Source organism: Macaca mulatta, chromosome 6 (assembly GCF_049350105.2).
Source record: "Macaca mulatta isolate MMU2019108-1 chromosome 6, T2T-MMU8v2.0, whole genome shotgun sequence".
In the NCBI taxonomy this organism is placed as follows: Eukaryota; Metazoa; Chordata; class Mammalia; order Primates; family Cercopithecidae; genus Macaca; species Macaca mulatta.
Window position 1 is genome coordinate 88,611,180 of NC_133411.1, and position 15,685 is coordinate 88,626,864.

The 15,685-nt window shown below is 41.0% G+C and overlaps 1 protein-coding gene across 6 annotated transcripts in view; it reads left to right on the plus strand.

Annotated features, from left to right (window-relative positions):
- The window catches only part of ATP6AP1L (ATPase H+ transporting accessory protein 1 like), a 64,874-nt gene that overhangs the window by 26,315 nt on the left and 22,874 nt on the right, over positions 1 to 15,685 (plus strand). For 2 of the 6 annotated variants that reach the window (XM_028849557.2, XM_078004958.1), the window contains 5 exons: positions 48 to 106; positions 1,234 to 1,469; positions 6,755 to 6,805; positions 9,205 to 9,451; positions 14,586 to 15,189. In XM_028849557.2, coding sequence (XP_028705390.2) covers positions 48 to 106; positions 1,234 to 1,469; positions 6,755 to 6,805; positions 9,205 to 9,451; positions 14,586 to 14,888 — 896 coding nt within the window. In that variant the 3' untranslated portion in view covers positions 14,889 to 15,189. Of the gene's footprint in view, positions 1 to 47; positions 107 to 1,233; positions 1,470 to 6,754; positions 6,806 to 9,204; positions 9,452 to 14,585; positions 15,190 to 15,685 lie in introns of those variants that run through there. The other 4 variants (XM_078004957.1, XM_078004959.1, XM_078004960.1 and 1 more) reach the window with 3 other exon arrangements.

Genomic DNA, 15,685 nt, shown 5'->3' on the forward strand with positions numbered 1-15,685 from the left:
ATAAAGGACATTTAGCATTGGTAACCACATCATTATTTATTTGACAGATCAGAATAATGGAGGTACGAAACCAGTCCAGAATTTCACAACAATACCAATCACACAGGTATGACTATGCCAGGAAACCAGATTGTAATCTAGCTCTAAAAAACTGAAAAACACGTTTCAATCGTGTCTGTGCTCCTGTGAAAATATAAATTATAATTGTATTAATAAGTAACATATTTTTGCTTCAAATTGGGGTGGGGAAATGTATTATGGAATCTCTTCTTTTTATTTTTATTTTATTTTATTTTTTAAATTTTATTTATTTACTTTTTTGAGACGGAGTCTCACTCTGTCGCCCAGGCTGGAGTACAGTGGTGCGATCTTGGCTCACTGCAAGCTCCACCTCCCAGATTCACACCACTCTTCTGCCTCAGCCTCCCAAGTAGCTGGGACTACAAGGCACCCACCACCACACCCAGCTAATTTTTTGTATTTTTAGTAGAGATGGGGTTTCACCGTGTTAGCCAGGATGGTCTTGATCTCCTGACCTTGTGATCCACCCGCCTCGGCCTCCCAAAATACTGGGATTACAGGCATGAGCCACCGTGCTTGGCTAGAATCTCTTCTTTTTAAAAGTCAACTTTTATTTTGGATACAGAGGGTCCATGTGCAGATTTGTTACATGGGAGTAGTGCATGATGCTGGGGTTTGTGGTATGAATCACATCACCCTGATAGTGAGCATAGTATCCGACAGGTAGTTTTTTAACCTACTCCACTCCCTCCACTCTCCAGTCACCCACAGTGTCGATGGTTTGCATATTTATGTCCATGTGTACTCATTGCTTAGCTCCCACTTATAAATGAGAACATGTGGTATTTGGTTTTCTGTTTATTATAGAATCTTACAGTTGAGAAAAACCTAAAATACTTAATTTTACTTGCTCTCTTATATTTTCATTACAATATTCAGCTTCATTTCTGTTGCTATAATAATAATAATCTTTGGTTACTGGTAAGCGTAAGTTGCAGCTCTCTATTAACTAATTTTTCTTTTATCTGTATTTACACTAGAGTAATTGGTGTAAATTTCTTTCTTTGTATTGTACATTTTATGGGTTTTAATAAATGTATAATGACATGTATTTACCATTAAGGGATATGACTTAGCTCTTTCATTTCTAGGAAGCCTTTTGCACCATAGACACAAGTTCATCTCTTACGTTCTTTATATTTGGTTAATTAGGCTCTCAACTACAATCTGAGCAAAGAAGGGCATTTAGAAAAAGAACCTTGGAATGCATTCAGCCATCATGGCCCAGTTAATGTCTCCATCGATGGAATTTCTTGCATTCTCTTCTGGGCCAAAAGAATCACGATTAAATTTAAGAATCAAACCTGGCTGGACCTTACAGACGAGGCATTTGGTCAGAAGGTAACAGTGGACCCTGACAACTCAAATTGCACTGAAGAAAGTGCTAGGTATGTTGATCTCTCAGTTTGAGGAAGCCCTTAGGGCTATTGCGTTGTTAACTCTGCATTCAATTTTTTTGTCATTTCAGAAAAAAAAAAAAAAAGTAGGCTCCTTTGTATAGGACCCTGACACACATCTTTGAGAAAGTATTTACTGTCTAAAATAAAGGAACAAGTCAGAAGTTAACTTCAAAAATTGTTGGCTGGGCATGGTGGCTCATGCCTGTAATCCCAGCACTTTGGGAGGCTGAGGGGGTGGATCACCTGAGATCAGGAGTTCAAGACCTGCCTGGCCAACATGGTGAAACCTCGTCTCTACAAAAATACAAAAATTAGCCGGGCATGGTGGCGGGTGCCTGTAATCCCATCTACTCAGGAGGCTGAGGCAGGAGAATTGCTTGAACCTGGGAGGCGGAGGTTGCGGTGAGCTGAGATCCCATCATTGCACTCCAGCCTGGGCGACAGAGTGAGACTCGGTCAAAAAAAAAAAAAAAAAGTTATATTTTCCTGGCAGTTTTCTGCTGAACCTTTTTGCTAATTGTCAGAATAACTTGTAGAAAATGAGACTTTGGAAAGCGAGGGTTCTCAAACTCATTTTGAAAACAGCAAAGGATTCCAGGCTTGGTCTCACCTCCAAATGTTAGGTGTTAAACTACTTTTATCCTATCAGGGAAGAGATCACATATCCCAGCAGGGTCATGCACATTCTAGTGGGTGACACACTAGCCAGGACAAATGCTTGACTCTGTGGAGGTGGGGGGCGAGGGGGGTGTCAGTGTGCTGAAATAGTGGAATATTGCCTGTTTGCAAATATGCAGGGCACTTTTCAATGGCTAAATTCCAGATAATTCTTTGGGACATTTCAAAATGATTGAAATAATTAGTTTTGATTTGAGATAAGCAGATTAAACAAATAACATGTTTGAAGGGCAAATCAATTTCCAATGCCTTTTTCTGCTTTTCAGTCATCCAAGCAAAAATTTTTGTTTTTATTTATTTTGGTCCAGGGAGAGGAAATCTGGCATGTCCTGCTTGCTTTCTATAAACCTTCTTTTCAACATTTGTTGGTAAAATAGATCCATTTGGAAGATTCTCTGCATTTGTTCTGGTTTGGTTTAGATGGGTAGGGTGCTTTATATAAAGCATAACTGTGTGCGTGTGTGTGTGTGTATTCTTTTTCTACTTTATGTACTTTGGCTGGAAACATCCTTTTATTCCTGAACTTTACTTCCCACTTAAAAATTCTTGGCGATGGGTAAAAATGGATTCTATTAATATACAATTAAAAGTCATATTACAAATCTGAGTATCTTGCTGTTCAGAACGACTATCTTTTATTAGGGATTTAGGGAATTGTAAGTGGAAGCATCTAGAGTCCTCTCAGATTTGTTTATCCTGTTATAGCTCAACTATCCAAGACTATCAAAGAGACTATGGAATGCTGAGAGCTCAGGACCTTTTCCTGGGGTGCTAATTAATTCCCCACAGGGCTCTTTATTTGTGGTCAGTTGCACAGAGAGAGGCTGCCTGCTTGGGGATAATCTTGGCTGTCTATGGCTGACTGGCTCTCCTTGATTCCATTTATCCTGACCCTAGGGCATTTGTGGGAGAAAATCAGGGTCCTACAGTTGTTTGTTTTTTATTTTATTTTTATTTATTTTATTTTATTTTACTATTTCATTTTAAAGACAGAGTTTCGCTCGTTGCCCAAGCTGGAGTGCAATGGCACGATCTCAACTCACTGCAACCTCTGCCTCCCGGGTTCAAGTGATTCTCCTGCCTCTGCTTCCCGAGTAGCTGGGATTACAGGCAGGTGCCACCACGCCTGACTAGTTGTTTGTGTTTTTAGTAGAGACAGACAGGGTTTCACCATGTTGGCCATGCTGGTCTCGAACTCCTGACCTCAGGTGATCTGCCCACCTTGCGTTCTCCCAAAATGCTGGGATTACAGGCGTGAGCTGCTGCGCCTGGCCACCTACAGCTTTTTTTTTTTTTTTTTTTTTTTTTTTTTTGCTGGGTTTTAGAGACCTTGTGATTACTGGGAACCTAGAGACAGAAAGAATGAAAACTTGGTCTCTAGGCCCAGTTCTACCAGAGAGCTTTGTGATTTTATAAGCAGGACGTGTAGGATCATCATCTGTCAAATGGAGATGACGGCATCTATTCATTATAGCTATGAGGCCTTGAGCATTTACTGTAGGCCAGGCACGGTGCGAGGTCTTCGTAGTCTGTTATTCCTCACGGTAACTCTCGGAGTCATAGGCAGTTATCATGACAGAGGTTAGAAAACTTGCTAAAGTCATGGAGCATGTATGTTCATAGAGCTGGGCTTTAAAACATCTTTAAAAATGACCATTTATCTTCTTCCTCTTGGCCCTATCTTACAAGGTTGTGGAAAACACATGAGGAAATATATGCATAAGCACTTTGAGATCTTGTTGAGTGCTGTTCAGAGTATTAATAGTAGTAGCATTCTTTTCCTTCCTGGCATCCCAGTGATAACTAGAGTGAAACAGTGTCTAATTTCTTCAGTAAGCTTTGGGTCTCACAGGACACAAATTAAAGATTGGGCAGAACCTGACTGTCTTTTTGGACACTGCCTTAGAATTCTATTCAGGTGTGAGCCCTGAGTGTGCAGCGTCCACCTGCTGGAGTCCTGCACAGGTGAGTGTGCAGGCATCCTGGACAGCCTGCCCAAAGAGGGGCAACAGGAGGCTTCCAGGAAGGGAAGTGTCAAGGACCAGCTGCTGAGACCTAGTGGCTGATTCCTGTGAATTCCATGGATGAGCCAGATGCCCTTGTGCTGGCAAGGAAATCTTAAGATCTCAAGAAGCAGAATGGGAGTTGCTGAAATAACAAACCGAAACAAAGACATAACCATGTAAGGTCAAAAGCACAGATTAAAAAAAGATGACCACGTTTTAGCTCTTGGAAACAAAATGTTCAGAGAGAGGCAAATTATTGGCAGATGGATTTGCTACGGAAGTCTTTTTAAATAATGAAAGCCCTGCAAATAGAGCATAATCCCAGCATCTGTGTGTATTTGGAATTTAGGCAATTACAGCCTGAAGAATTCAGAATCCATTTTACATGTGTGAGAGTAGAGCGCTTGAAAGAGTAAAAAGAGCTCCTTTTTGAACAGCTCTTGTTCCAGGTTGTATTTCTCCTTTGTATTCCCAATTGATGGCACAGTACCTGATACTTAAAGATCCTCGTGGCTGAGCACGGTGGCTCACACCTGTAATCCCAGTACTTTGGGAGGCCAAGATGGGCAAATCACCTGAGATTAGGAGTTAGGGACCAGCCTGGCCAACATGATGAACCTGTCTTTACCAAAGATACAAAAATTAGCCAAGTGTGGTGGTGCATGCCTGTAGTCCCAGCTACACAGGAGGCTGAGGTGGGAAGATTGCTTGAGCCTGGGAGTTGGAGGGTGCAGTGAGTGGAGATTATGCCACTGCCCCTGAGCCTGTGCGACAGAACAAGACCCTGTCTCAAAAAACAAAAAAAGGCAACAAAGATTTTCATCATGCCCCGAAGTTTCTATGTGTTTCTTAGTAATGCATCTTTCCAACCACTGTCACATCTCCAGATAACCACTGATCTGCTATTATTATCAATTAGTTTGCACATTCTAGAATTTTATATAAATATAATCACATGTGTGTACTCTTTTTTAGTGTAGCCACTATCACTTAGCTTAATGATTTTGATAATCTTCCATGTTATTGCATGTGTTAATGGTATTTCCCTTTTCATTGCTGAGTAGTAGTCCATATTATAGATGTACCACAACTTATCTGTTCACCTGTTGATAGAAATTTGTTTTTTCTCTCACTTTTTGCATAACTTTCCCACTAAAGTCACTATGAACATTCACGTACAAGTCTTTGTGGCAGCAGGTATTTTCATTTCTCTTATCTGTCATTCCAACTAGGAGTAGAATGCCTGGATCATATGGTATGTGTATGTTTACCTTTTTAGAAAACAGCCAAACTGTTTTTTAAGTGGCCATATCTTTTCCTTTTTTCCAGCATCATATGAGAGTTCCAGTTGCTTCCCATTCTCACTAACACTTCATATGGTCAGAGTGAGACTAGAGAAGGCATTTTTATATTTCTGCATGTTTAGGAATTTCTGAACAAATTTTTACTGGGAACTGGGTGAAAAGATAAGTGTTAGAGTTAGTGACAGATTTACCTCTTGAAAGTAATGTGTTCATGTATCAAGGGGTAATGAAACTCAAGGCCATAGAGAGATTCCAGGGGTTAGAAACTCAGAGAGGCTTATCTTATCCTCCCCTTGGAGATATGTATTTACATACCATGGGTATGAGACCTGCAACCATTTGTCTCCTTATGGTGAGCGATTTGCTTCCATCCAAAGGCTAATTAAACTCTTTCACTCAAAGACTAATCAGCCCTCTTCTCTTCCTAAGGAGAATTTATTAACACTAGGGGAGCGAATGTTTCTCTCCCTCTCTCGAGAGGTGAGAAGGGATCCACGGTCTCTCTCCTATGTAAACTCCCAGATGGATAATTTTGGTGTTCCTCATCTGTATTACAAATCCCAATATGTGTAGGATGACATCTGGCTCTTCTCATGCTGCCTAGTGGGGGAGAATTGGATTAGAAGGGGGAACCACTATGGTTGTTCCCATGAGTAAGTCATAATTCATCTGTCTTTGCTCTGGGAAATCTTATGTTTACTCTCAGGAAAATAGGAATAAATGTAGTTATTAAAAGCTTAAGAGTCAGTTTAAAAAATGTTTTAGCCATTCTGATTCCTGTACTGTGTTATCTTTATTGTGGTTTTATTTTACATTCCCTGAATGTCTAATGGTCCTGAGCATCTTTTCATGTACTTATTGACCATTTGTATATCTTTCTTTAAAACATGCTCGAGTCTTCTGACAATTTTTGCGATTTTTACATTGGGCTGTCTTTTTGTTGAGTTGTTAGTGTTATTTATTGTATTCCGGATAAAGTTCTTTATGTATACGTGTTGTGAGTATTTTCTCCTGTTGTGTGGCTTGCCTTTCTTGTTTTCTTAAACAGTGTCTTTTGAAGAGTAAAAATTTTGGATTTTGGTAAAATGCAATTTATCAGTTGTTTCTTTTATGGTTTATGCTTTTGTATTCTTTTCAGGAAACCATTGCCTACCTCAAGATTAAAAAAATGTTCTATACATTTTGTGTGTTAGGTGTTGCGTGACCCACCTTGAGGTAACTTTTGAGTAGATATGAAGTTAGGGTTATTCTTATTTTCATAGACTGTGTTGTTTCCTTTTCTTAGGTTGTCTTTGAAGCTTGGTGATGCTGGAAACCCCAGAGGTCTTGCTATAAGGTAGGTAGGACAGCACTTTAGAGCATCGCAGCTTCAGCACTTCAGATTAGCTCTCTAAAATGTATTCATTCCACGTGTGTGAAGCAGGGGCTTGCTATATGCCCAAGCACTGTGACACATTGCATGCCACATCAACCTAATTACACTGAAAAGTTGGTGCTGTGATATGATGGGATCCTATACTGGTGCTTTCTTTCTAAAAGTTTCTACCAAAATACCCGTAACTTCCCTCTCCCCCACCCCCCATGCCGCCTGCATTAAGGACTTAGAAAACTCCCAGTCCTGAGAATGTAATATCCTTTTCATCTGAGAAAAGAAGAAAATAGAAATAAAGCTCTAAGGACTGGGGCTCTGGTTGGAAATATTTTCTATAGCTTCTTATAACTAATCACACTTTACCATTTAACTACAATGAAAAAGCCTCGTTATGTGCGTTCCCCAGCAGACAATCAACAGAGGCCTACAGTTTTTTGATGTTTAGGTATGAAAGGATGCATCTGCCAACAGTGACTTTAGCCAAGCAGTTAGGAACTGCTCCTGAGGTGGGGGGAACAATTTGAAGGCATTATTATTATTTTTCTTATAAAAATACAGTGCTTCCCTTCCTATAAGACAAACTTGTTAGTGGAGATAAGTAGTTGTGTCTTTAACACTATTTGGAAAAGCAGCAGGATTGTGCTAGGGCAGTCTTTCTTAAGCTTTGCTCTGTGGGACACTTCTGCTCTGTAAGAATATTTATAAGATTTTACGAAAAGGGGGTTCTGTGGTCAAATGTGTCTGGGAACGACTCTAAACCATATCTTCCTCTTGGCAATTCACAGTGTAAACTTGTATGTTAAAGTTTCTGAGAAGAAATAATCTTAAGGAAGACTATTGCACTTTGTAACTTTGACTAACTCAGTGTTTCCTGTGTTTAACTTTGGAGAGCCTTCTTCCTCAGAACACTTGTCTACATATCATGGGAGACTAGTGTTTCACTGATCATAATTTAGAAAATATATGCCATCATCTTTCAGAGCAACTTTACAAGTAAATAGAACCCCACAAGGTGACCAAACACACATGTCTGTTTGATCTAGAAATGGAGAATATTTTTGGTCGTAATTCTACTTTTTTCCAAAATGAAAAATAGCTTTATTATTATTGTTGTTATTATTATTTATTCTGATGATAGAGGTATGTAGCAGAGACTGTCAGTACTCTATGAATATCTACATGGTCCTTTCCATTTGAGAGTACTGTAGCCTACCTGCTGAACTTTCAACTCCCAGCCTCTCTTTGCCTAAAAGCTTTCTCTGGCCCACTGCCCCCAGTCCCTGGCCCAATAGCCTTTGACCAATGACTGGAGGAAACATACACACACCTCAGCTCCCTCCCCATCAGGTGAGATAACTCAGCAGCATGTGCTGTACTCTGGCTCCCAGGTTCCATCACGGCAATGAAGCCCTGCTTGTCCACATTGGAAACTTGCTTAATAATGTGCCTCTTTTAGCTGCTTTCCCTTCCTCTGTCGTTTCTTTTCTCTCCATTTTACATATTTTGAATGACTGAACTCCTCTGAATATTTCTTATATTCACACCCTTGTCTTAGTGTCTTCTTGCAAAGGAGCCAAACAGAGACAAGAAAAACTAATGAAAACAGAAAAATCAGAAAATACTGAGCTATAGAAAGAAGAAAATGAAAATCATCAATAATCTAAACACCATTTGCAATCACTACTAATGTTTTAATCTCTATCCTTCCAGACATTTTTTTCTATGCAGTCACATATTTTTTTAAAAATTGAAATAAAATGATAATGACAAGTAAATTATGACTTTTTTCATGGCTGGAAAACAGTCCATTCCGAAAGAGTTAAGATTGGATTTGAAGCCCAGCTCTGACACTTACTCTCCCAGTGAGCTTATTCAAGCCCTTTGTGTTTTAGATTCCTTGCCTGTGAAATTAGAATAAGGATATTATCTATCACATAGTGTTGTAGTGCAGGTTAAACACAATACACATACATAACACAGAAGCTATCAAGAGAGCTATTACCATTATTTTAAACCATAATTTAGCAAATTCTTCATTGGTGTCCATTTAAGTTTTTCTCAAATTTTTTGATGAATAAACCCATAATCAAGTGTTGATTCTGAAAAAGCAAAAACAAAACAAACAAACCTAAACTTTGTGTTTTTTTCTTTCGTAGGAATTTGCACTGTCCACTTTGGGGACTGCCCTGTCACTTTCTCTTTCCCATCCATCCAGGGGAGGCTCTGCAACAAAAGTGAAGCCTCTCCCCAAGCCCGTTCTGCTGCCTGACAAAAGAGGGCGCCATTGTACTGTTCATAGATGATGCCTTTCGTCGGTAAATGTGGGAACAGTTCTTTAGGAGTAATGCTGATTTTATAACCAGTTTCAGATTCATCCTTACCAATTACAACAAGTTGTCCATCCAGAGCTGGTTTACTTTGCGCCGAGTCGAGATCGTTTCCAACAATTCAATCCAAGCAGTCTTTAACCCAACTGGCATACATGCTCCCTCTGGTTACTCCTACCGCTGCCAATGCGTGGGCAACCTGCCGCGGGACCAGGCCCTCTTGCTGCCCAGCGACACGGATGATGGGTCGAGCCTGTGGGAGGTCACTCTTATTGATTTCCAGGTAATAAACTAAAATCTATGCTCAATGCACCTGCGTTTTTGGTACCAAAGGAGCTCAATGTTTGTTTAAAAACACCTGAAACAAACCTAGATGCTCAAGGAAAAGAGAAGTAGATGCCTTTAAAAGAATATTGGTGGGTTTTTTCCTTTGCCTTTTAAGGTATGAAATGGAATAGGATAGAGAATTTTATCTCCCTGTACCCCCCACCCCCTACCCAGGGCTTGCTTTTGCATTCAGCTTTATCCAGCACTAATAATTATCAGTGAGGAATGCCAGCCATCTAAGCCCTAGCGAAGCTGTGGGTGAAGCCAGGGCCTGACACTTCCTGCAATGAGAGGCCCTTCTGGGGAGAGACATTGGTGGACAATTATTTTATTTCCTTCAGGGAGTGGCACAGTGATCCTATCAGGGAAGATAAGAAGTATATCTGCAGTGTGAGTGACAGCTTTGGCAGTTAGTAGGAAGGGACTCAGCGGGGAGTCAAAAATATCCCAAAGATCTTCTTGAAGGTATTTGGAGAAAGGAATGGGGTGTAAGAGATTCCTTTTCACTACCAGAATCTTAGGTTGAGAGACATTCTGTCAAGTTCCTCTATCCTGTTTACCTGTGAATGAAGCTTAGCTTGTTCCTGCCACTCCCTGAAATAGTAGGCAGGGCTTTGCATGTACCTCTCGTGGGCACATTCCAACCTTTTCCAGATATATATGGGCATTCGCATATGTGCATATTCTTCCCTTCCATCCTTCCCAAGCTTCTGTAGAGAAGTGTGGTGTGGATGAAAGGCAGTTTGGGGTAGGGAAGTAGCTCACATTTTGGAGTCAGACAGACCTGGTTTCAAATTACTGCTCAGTCACCAGGGCAAGTTACTTAACCTCTCTCAATTTCTCACCTATCTTTGTTAATGTAAGGAATACGTGGCCTAAGGTATGTAGAAACACTCAGTAGTGCGCCAGGCGTGGACTAACAAGAATTGCTACATGTGAGTGTCCCGTGTGTGTTGGTGCTGTGGTTATTTTATGTACTTTGTCTTCAGAACTTACCATAATGCTGCAAGGTCCTTTTATGAATGAGGTGACTGAATCTCTGATAATCACATAATTTTTCTAAGGAGTATAACTGATAGAGTTAATGGTAGAGGCACGACTCAAATTCTGGACAGTTTGGTTCCAAGGATTCTTTTGTGTGTGTATGTATAAAATGTTTATAAATATTAATATATATTATGTATGTGTATGTTTATACATGTGTGTATGTGTGTGTATATATATACATATACAGAAATGGCAGTGAGGATACAATGACAACAAGGAATATTTTACAAATAATTTTGCCTAATTAGACCAGGGGAATTGATTGATTTATACTTCTAACTTGTTCCGGAAATGACTTAGTTGACTTATGGAAATACTACTTATGAAAAATTACTTTCAAAAATAGGCAAATCATTTCATGGCCATTAGGATGGCTATTATACACAACAACAAACAAACAGAAAATAATAAGTGTTGGCAAGACCAGGGAGAAGTTGGAACTCTTGTGCATTGCTGTTGGGAATGTAAAATGGTGTGGATGCTGTGGCAAATAATATGGAGTTTCCTCAAGAAGTTAAACATACAATCACCAAGGGATCCAGCAACTCTGCTTCTGGCTCTGTACTCCAAATAATTGAAAGCAGGGACTTGAACAGCATTCACCTATGTTTATACCTATGTTCATGGCAGCATTATTCACAATAACCAAAAGGTACAAGCAACCCAAATGTCTATCAAGGGACGAATGGATCGACAAACCTAGTGTATATGTACAGTGGAATATTATTCAGCATTAAAAATGAAGAAAATTTGGGAGCGGTGGCTCATGCCTTTAAACCCAGCACTTAGGGAGGCTGAGGCAGGAGGATCACTCTTGAGCCCAGGAGTTTGAGACCAGCCTAGGCAACATAGTGAGACCCCCATCTCTACAAACAATTTTTAAAAAATAAATCAACTGGGGGCATAGTGGTATCACCTGTAGTCCCAGCTACTTGGGAGGCTGAGGTGGGAGGATTGCTTGAGCCCAGGAGGTGGAGGCTTCGGTGAGCCAAGATTCTACCACTGCACTCCAACCTGAGTGACAGATGCCTCAAAAAAATTAAATTTAAAAAGAGGAAGGAAATTTGGATACATGCTACAACATAAATGAACGTTGAAGACATTATGCTAAGTGGAATAAGCCAGCCACAACAGAACAAATATTGCATCATTTCACTTATATGAGGTACTTACAGTTGTCAAACCCCAAGATGGAAAGTAGAATAGTAGTTGCCAGGGACTGAAGGGAGGAGGGAATGGGCAGTTAGTATTTAATGGGAGTAATGTTTCAGTATTGCAAGATGTGAAAATGTTCTGGAGATGGACGGCAGCAATGGTTGCACAACAATGTGAATGTACTTAATAGCCCTGAACTGTATACACTTAACATGGTTAGATGATAAATTTTATATTATATATATTTTATAATAAACAATTAAAACAAAAAATTTAGCAAAGACGTGGACGCAGAGAAAAACAAAGGAAGAAAATGTCAGTTAGAGCCACCAGTGAGGTTAATATACAAAACCACGAGACCATTTGTCTGCACTGACTGGAGGCGGCACAGGAATTTGGCTCTGAAGTTCTGAAGCAGGCAGTATGAGAAACACTCAGTTACATGTTCACAGGGTCCCTAAGACTGCTGCCAGTGTGCTTGGGATGAGCACATTCATCCTTGGTGGTGTGAGATGTATACATCCTTATGAGCATTCGTACCATAAACACGGCTTTCAGGGGGACAGGTGGGCCTTGTTGAAACCCCCTTCATGTGAAGAGATGGCAGAACACAAACTCAGTCCAGTGGAGAGGAGGTGGTGGTGATGGTGGCTGAGGCATGTGTACAAAAGGCTGCTGTCCACATGCGCAGCTCTGCTGGCCTGGCTTATGGTGGGAATAGAGTATAGAGCGATGTGGCTGGTGTGGCAAACTCGAGTACCTTGGGTAACTGGTGATTTGGGCTGGAACTGTGGCAAAGGGTAGCCTTCATCACAGTGAGCATTTTACAAATTCAACCGTGCTGATTTTTGCTTTGTAGGAATGCAGGGCTGGTGTTGCTGAATCTTTTCAATAGAAGCTAGATTGGTGGATTCTCACAGGAAATTTTCAGGATATTCCGAGCACTGCGTCAAACAAAACTCACCTGTGGGCTAGAAACAGCATGTCTGTATAACCTCTAGTCCAGGAAATGGGTAGACATGTATCAGGCATTCTCCACACTTACTGTTCTCAACCAAGTCTTGTTAAGAATTAAGTGGCAGTTGGCCGGGTGTGGTGGCTCATGCTTGTAATCCCAGCACTTTAGGAGGCCGAGATGGGTGGATCACCTGAGGTCAGGAGTTTGAGACTAGCCTGGCCAACATGGTGAAACCCTGCCTCTACTAAAAATACAAAATTTAGCTGGGCATGGTGGCAAGCGTCTGTAATCCCAGCTACTTGGGAGGCTGAGGCAGGAGAATCGCTTGAGCCCTGAAAGTGGAGGTTGCAGTAAGCTGAAATCCTGCCATTGCACGCCAGCCTGGGCGACAAGAGCAAAACTCTGTCTCAAAAAAAAAAAAAAAAAAAAAAAAAAAAGAATTAAGTGTCAGTCAACCTGAGGACATTCTCCTTGGCTGGAGTTGCAGAATCAAGTGAGGTCGTCTTTTGTCATGGCGGAGCTCGACTCTTCAGGCACCAGTCTAAAGAGAAGGTCACTCTGCCTCTTCACAGGAGGGGCGGGGCAGGGATCCCCAAAGCTAGAACAACAGTCTCCTTCAGAAGCTGCTTTGGGTTCAATCAAGAGCACAGACAGTTGGGCGAGCAAGGCCCCTTGCGTCTATGGAGTGATGGGCGGCCTCAATAATTCTAACACACACGGGACAATGCCAAAGTGCTCACTTAAGCCATCAAAGTGAATTTTCAGTAAAGCACTCATGGATAGTTCAGTCGTCTGATGTACTCTTTAAAAACCGAGTAGGTGTCTGAATGAGGCAACGCTGTGTAGGGTCATACTTTTAAAGCCAGCTAGACAAGGGGCTGTCTTCCACAAGTGATGGCTCTTGTTTTAAAGTAATTGCTTTGTAGCCCTGTTTCATTTTGACAGCATTAGATATCAGTGCCAGTTCTCAATTTGAACCTCTCTTTCTTTCAAGTAATGATACCATTTCATCTGCACATAATGGAAAGCTTTTCTTTCTATTTGGTTGGTGCAAAAGTGATTGCGGTTTTTGCCATTAAAAGTAATGGGTAGGATGCAAGGAGGGATCCAGAAATGGGACGAAGTCTGTATGGTAAAACCAATAGAGAGAGAGGGTAGGGAGGAGGAAGAGAGAGAACCCACCAGGAGCTATGGAGTGCGAGTCTGACGCCCACTGCCCAGGTTTCAATTACACCATCACAACATTTACTGTTGTGTGACTCTAGGCAAGTTACTTAATTTTTCTGTGCCTCAGTTTCCTCATCCATAAAGTAGGAATGAAATAGTAATTTACTCATAGGCTCTTTGCATACTGAAAAAATTAAGGCAGTTTATGGTACACAAAAACCTTTGATAAGTGTTAGCTTTTATGATTATTATTTATCTTTTACCTCATTAAGGATCATGACATCCCCCTTCAAAGACTCTTCCTCATTCCTGTCAATAGAATCAAAGGCAGAGGAATGGAGACTTAAAATCTTTGTGAAACTTATAATAGCCTTATAAAATTTTGAGTGTGCTTTGGATTTTAGAGACAACACAGCAGTTGTGGTTTTTCCATGAACCGGAATATTTCTAAGGATCATATTAAAAGAGGTTTTCTTGCAGAGCCTTGAAATCAAGGTTTTATTTCAGTCTTGAATTTCATGAGCCTCCTAGTTATGACAACCATACATCCCAGAATTTCTGGGTCAGTCCTGTTTTAAGATTGAGTTGCACTGTCCCCATAAGCACAATCACATTTGTCAAATCGTGTGGTTAAATTATTCAGCAAATAGGGCGACAGTATATGAAATTTGGCTACCTAGGGGCCAGAACTGCCAGCCCAACTGGGAAGTAGATCCTAGGAGAGAAGGGATGTATCACTTCAGCTCCTTCCTTTCTCCTGCAGATCCAAGGTTTTGCCATCAAGGGGGCACGATTTACGAAGGCCCAAGACTGCGCCTCCTCCTTCTCGCCAGCTATTCTGATTGGCCTGGCAACGTCCCTGATCCTGCTGCTGGTGTTGGCCTACGCCTTGCACATGCTCATCTACCTGCGGTATCTGGCCCAGCACTACGATCTCATCGCCTCTCCTGCCCACTTCCCGCAGCTGAAAGCTCGAGACACAGCTGACGAGAAGGAGCTGCTGAGGAGCCAGGGGGCTGCATGCTATGAACTGAGAAGCCAACAGATCAGCAAAATCTATGTTTAGCAGCACAGGCTGGCCCCCACCACATCCACAGTGGGCTCCGAAAGTTGTTTCTGTTCTACGCTATTTGACTTGTGAATTACAGATTTTCACCAAATGGATTGATTACAAAAGAAAAAAAAAAAAGAAAAAACAGAAAAAGGAAATATATAATGAATTCTTTTTGAACCATCCTCTGGCCTACGTAGGTAGACTTGGGGCAATGAAAAAAGGCATCTCAGGGACCCCACAAAGACAAATATGACTGTTAGTTGCCTCAAAGTACCCTGAAAACAAAGGAGTATTTCAAGTAGGGAAAAAGAAAGAGAAAGAGAGAGAGAGAAAGAAAAAGAAGAAGGAGGAGGAGGAGGGGAGGAAGGGAGGGAGAGATGGAGGGAGAGAGAGAGAAAGATTGGCAACACAGAGAAAGGAAAACACACTCGGTCCTCCTTGCCTGTGCCAGTTTGGATGTGATAATTATAGAAATAATAAACCCAAGATTATCTGGAGGTTCATAATTTAAACTATTTTGTAACATAATTTGCATTTCTAGATATTATGTCCCAATTTTGTTTTAAAAATAGTCTTTTTCTCTTTCACAGAAATGTTGAGGGAGGACTCCAGTCCATGTGGCAGAGCACTTTATTTAAGGACCTTCTTGTCCTTTACTTTGCTGTTCAGAAGCAGTACAGCTCCATCTGTGAAGTAGGGGTAATAGTCTTGGCCATATTTTACCTTTCCATCTGGTCAAGGTGCCAGCGTTGTCTCATTTGTCTGATTTAGACCTCTTTGAGCTCTCATAGGTCCACTTGGAATAAACA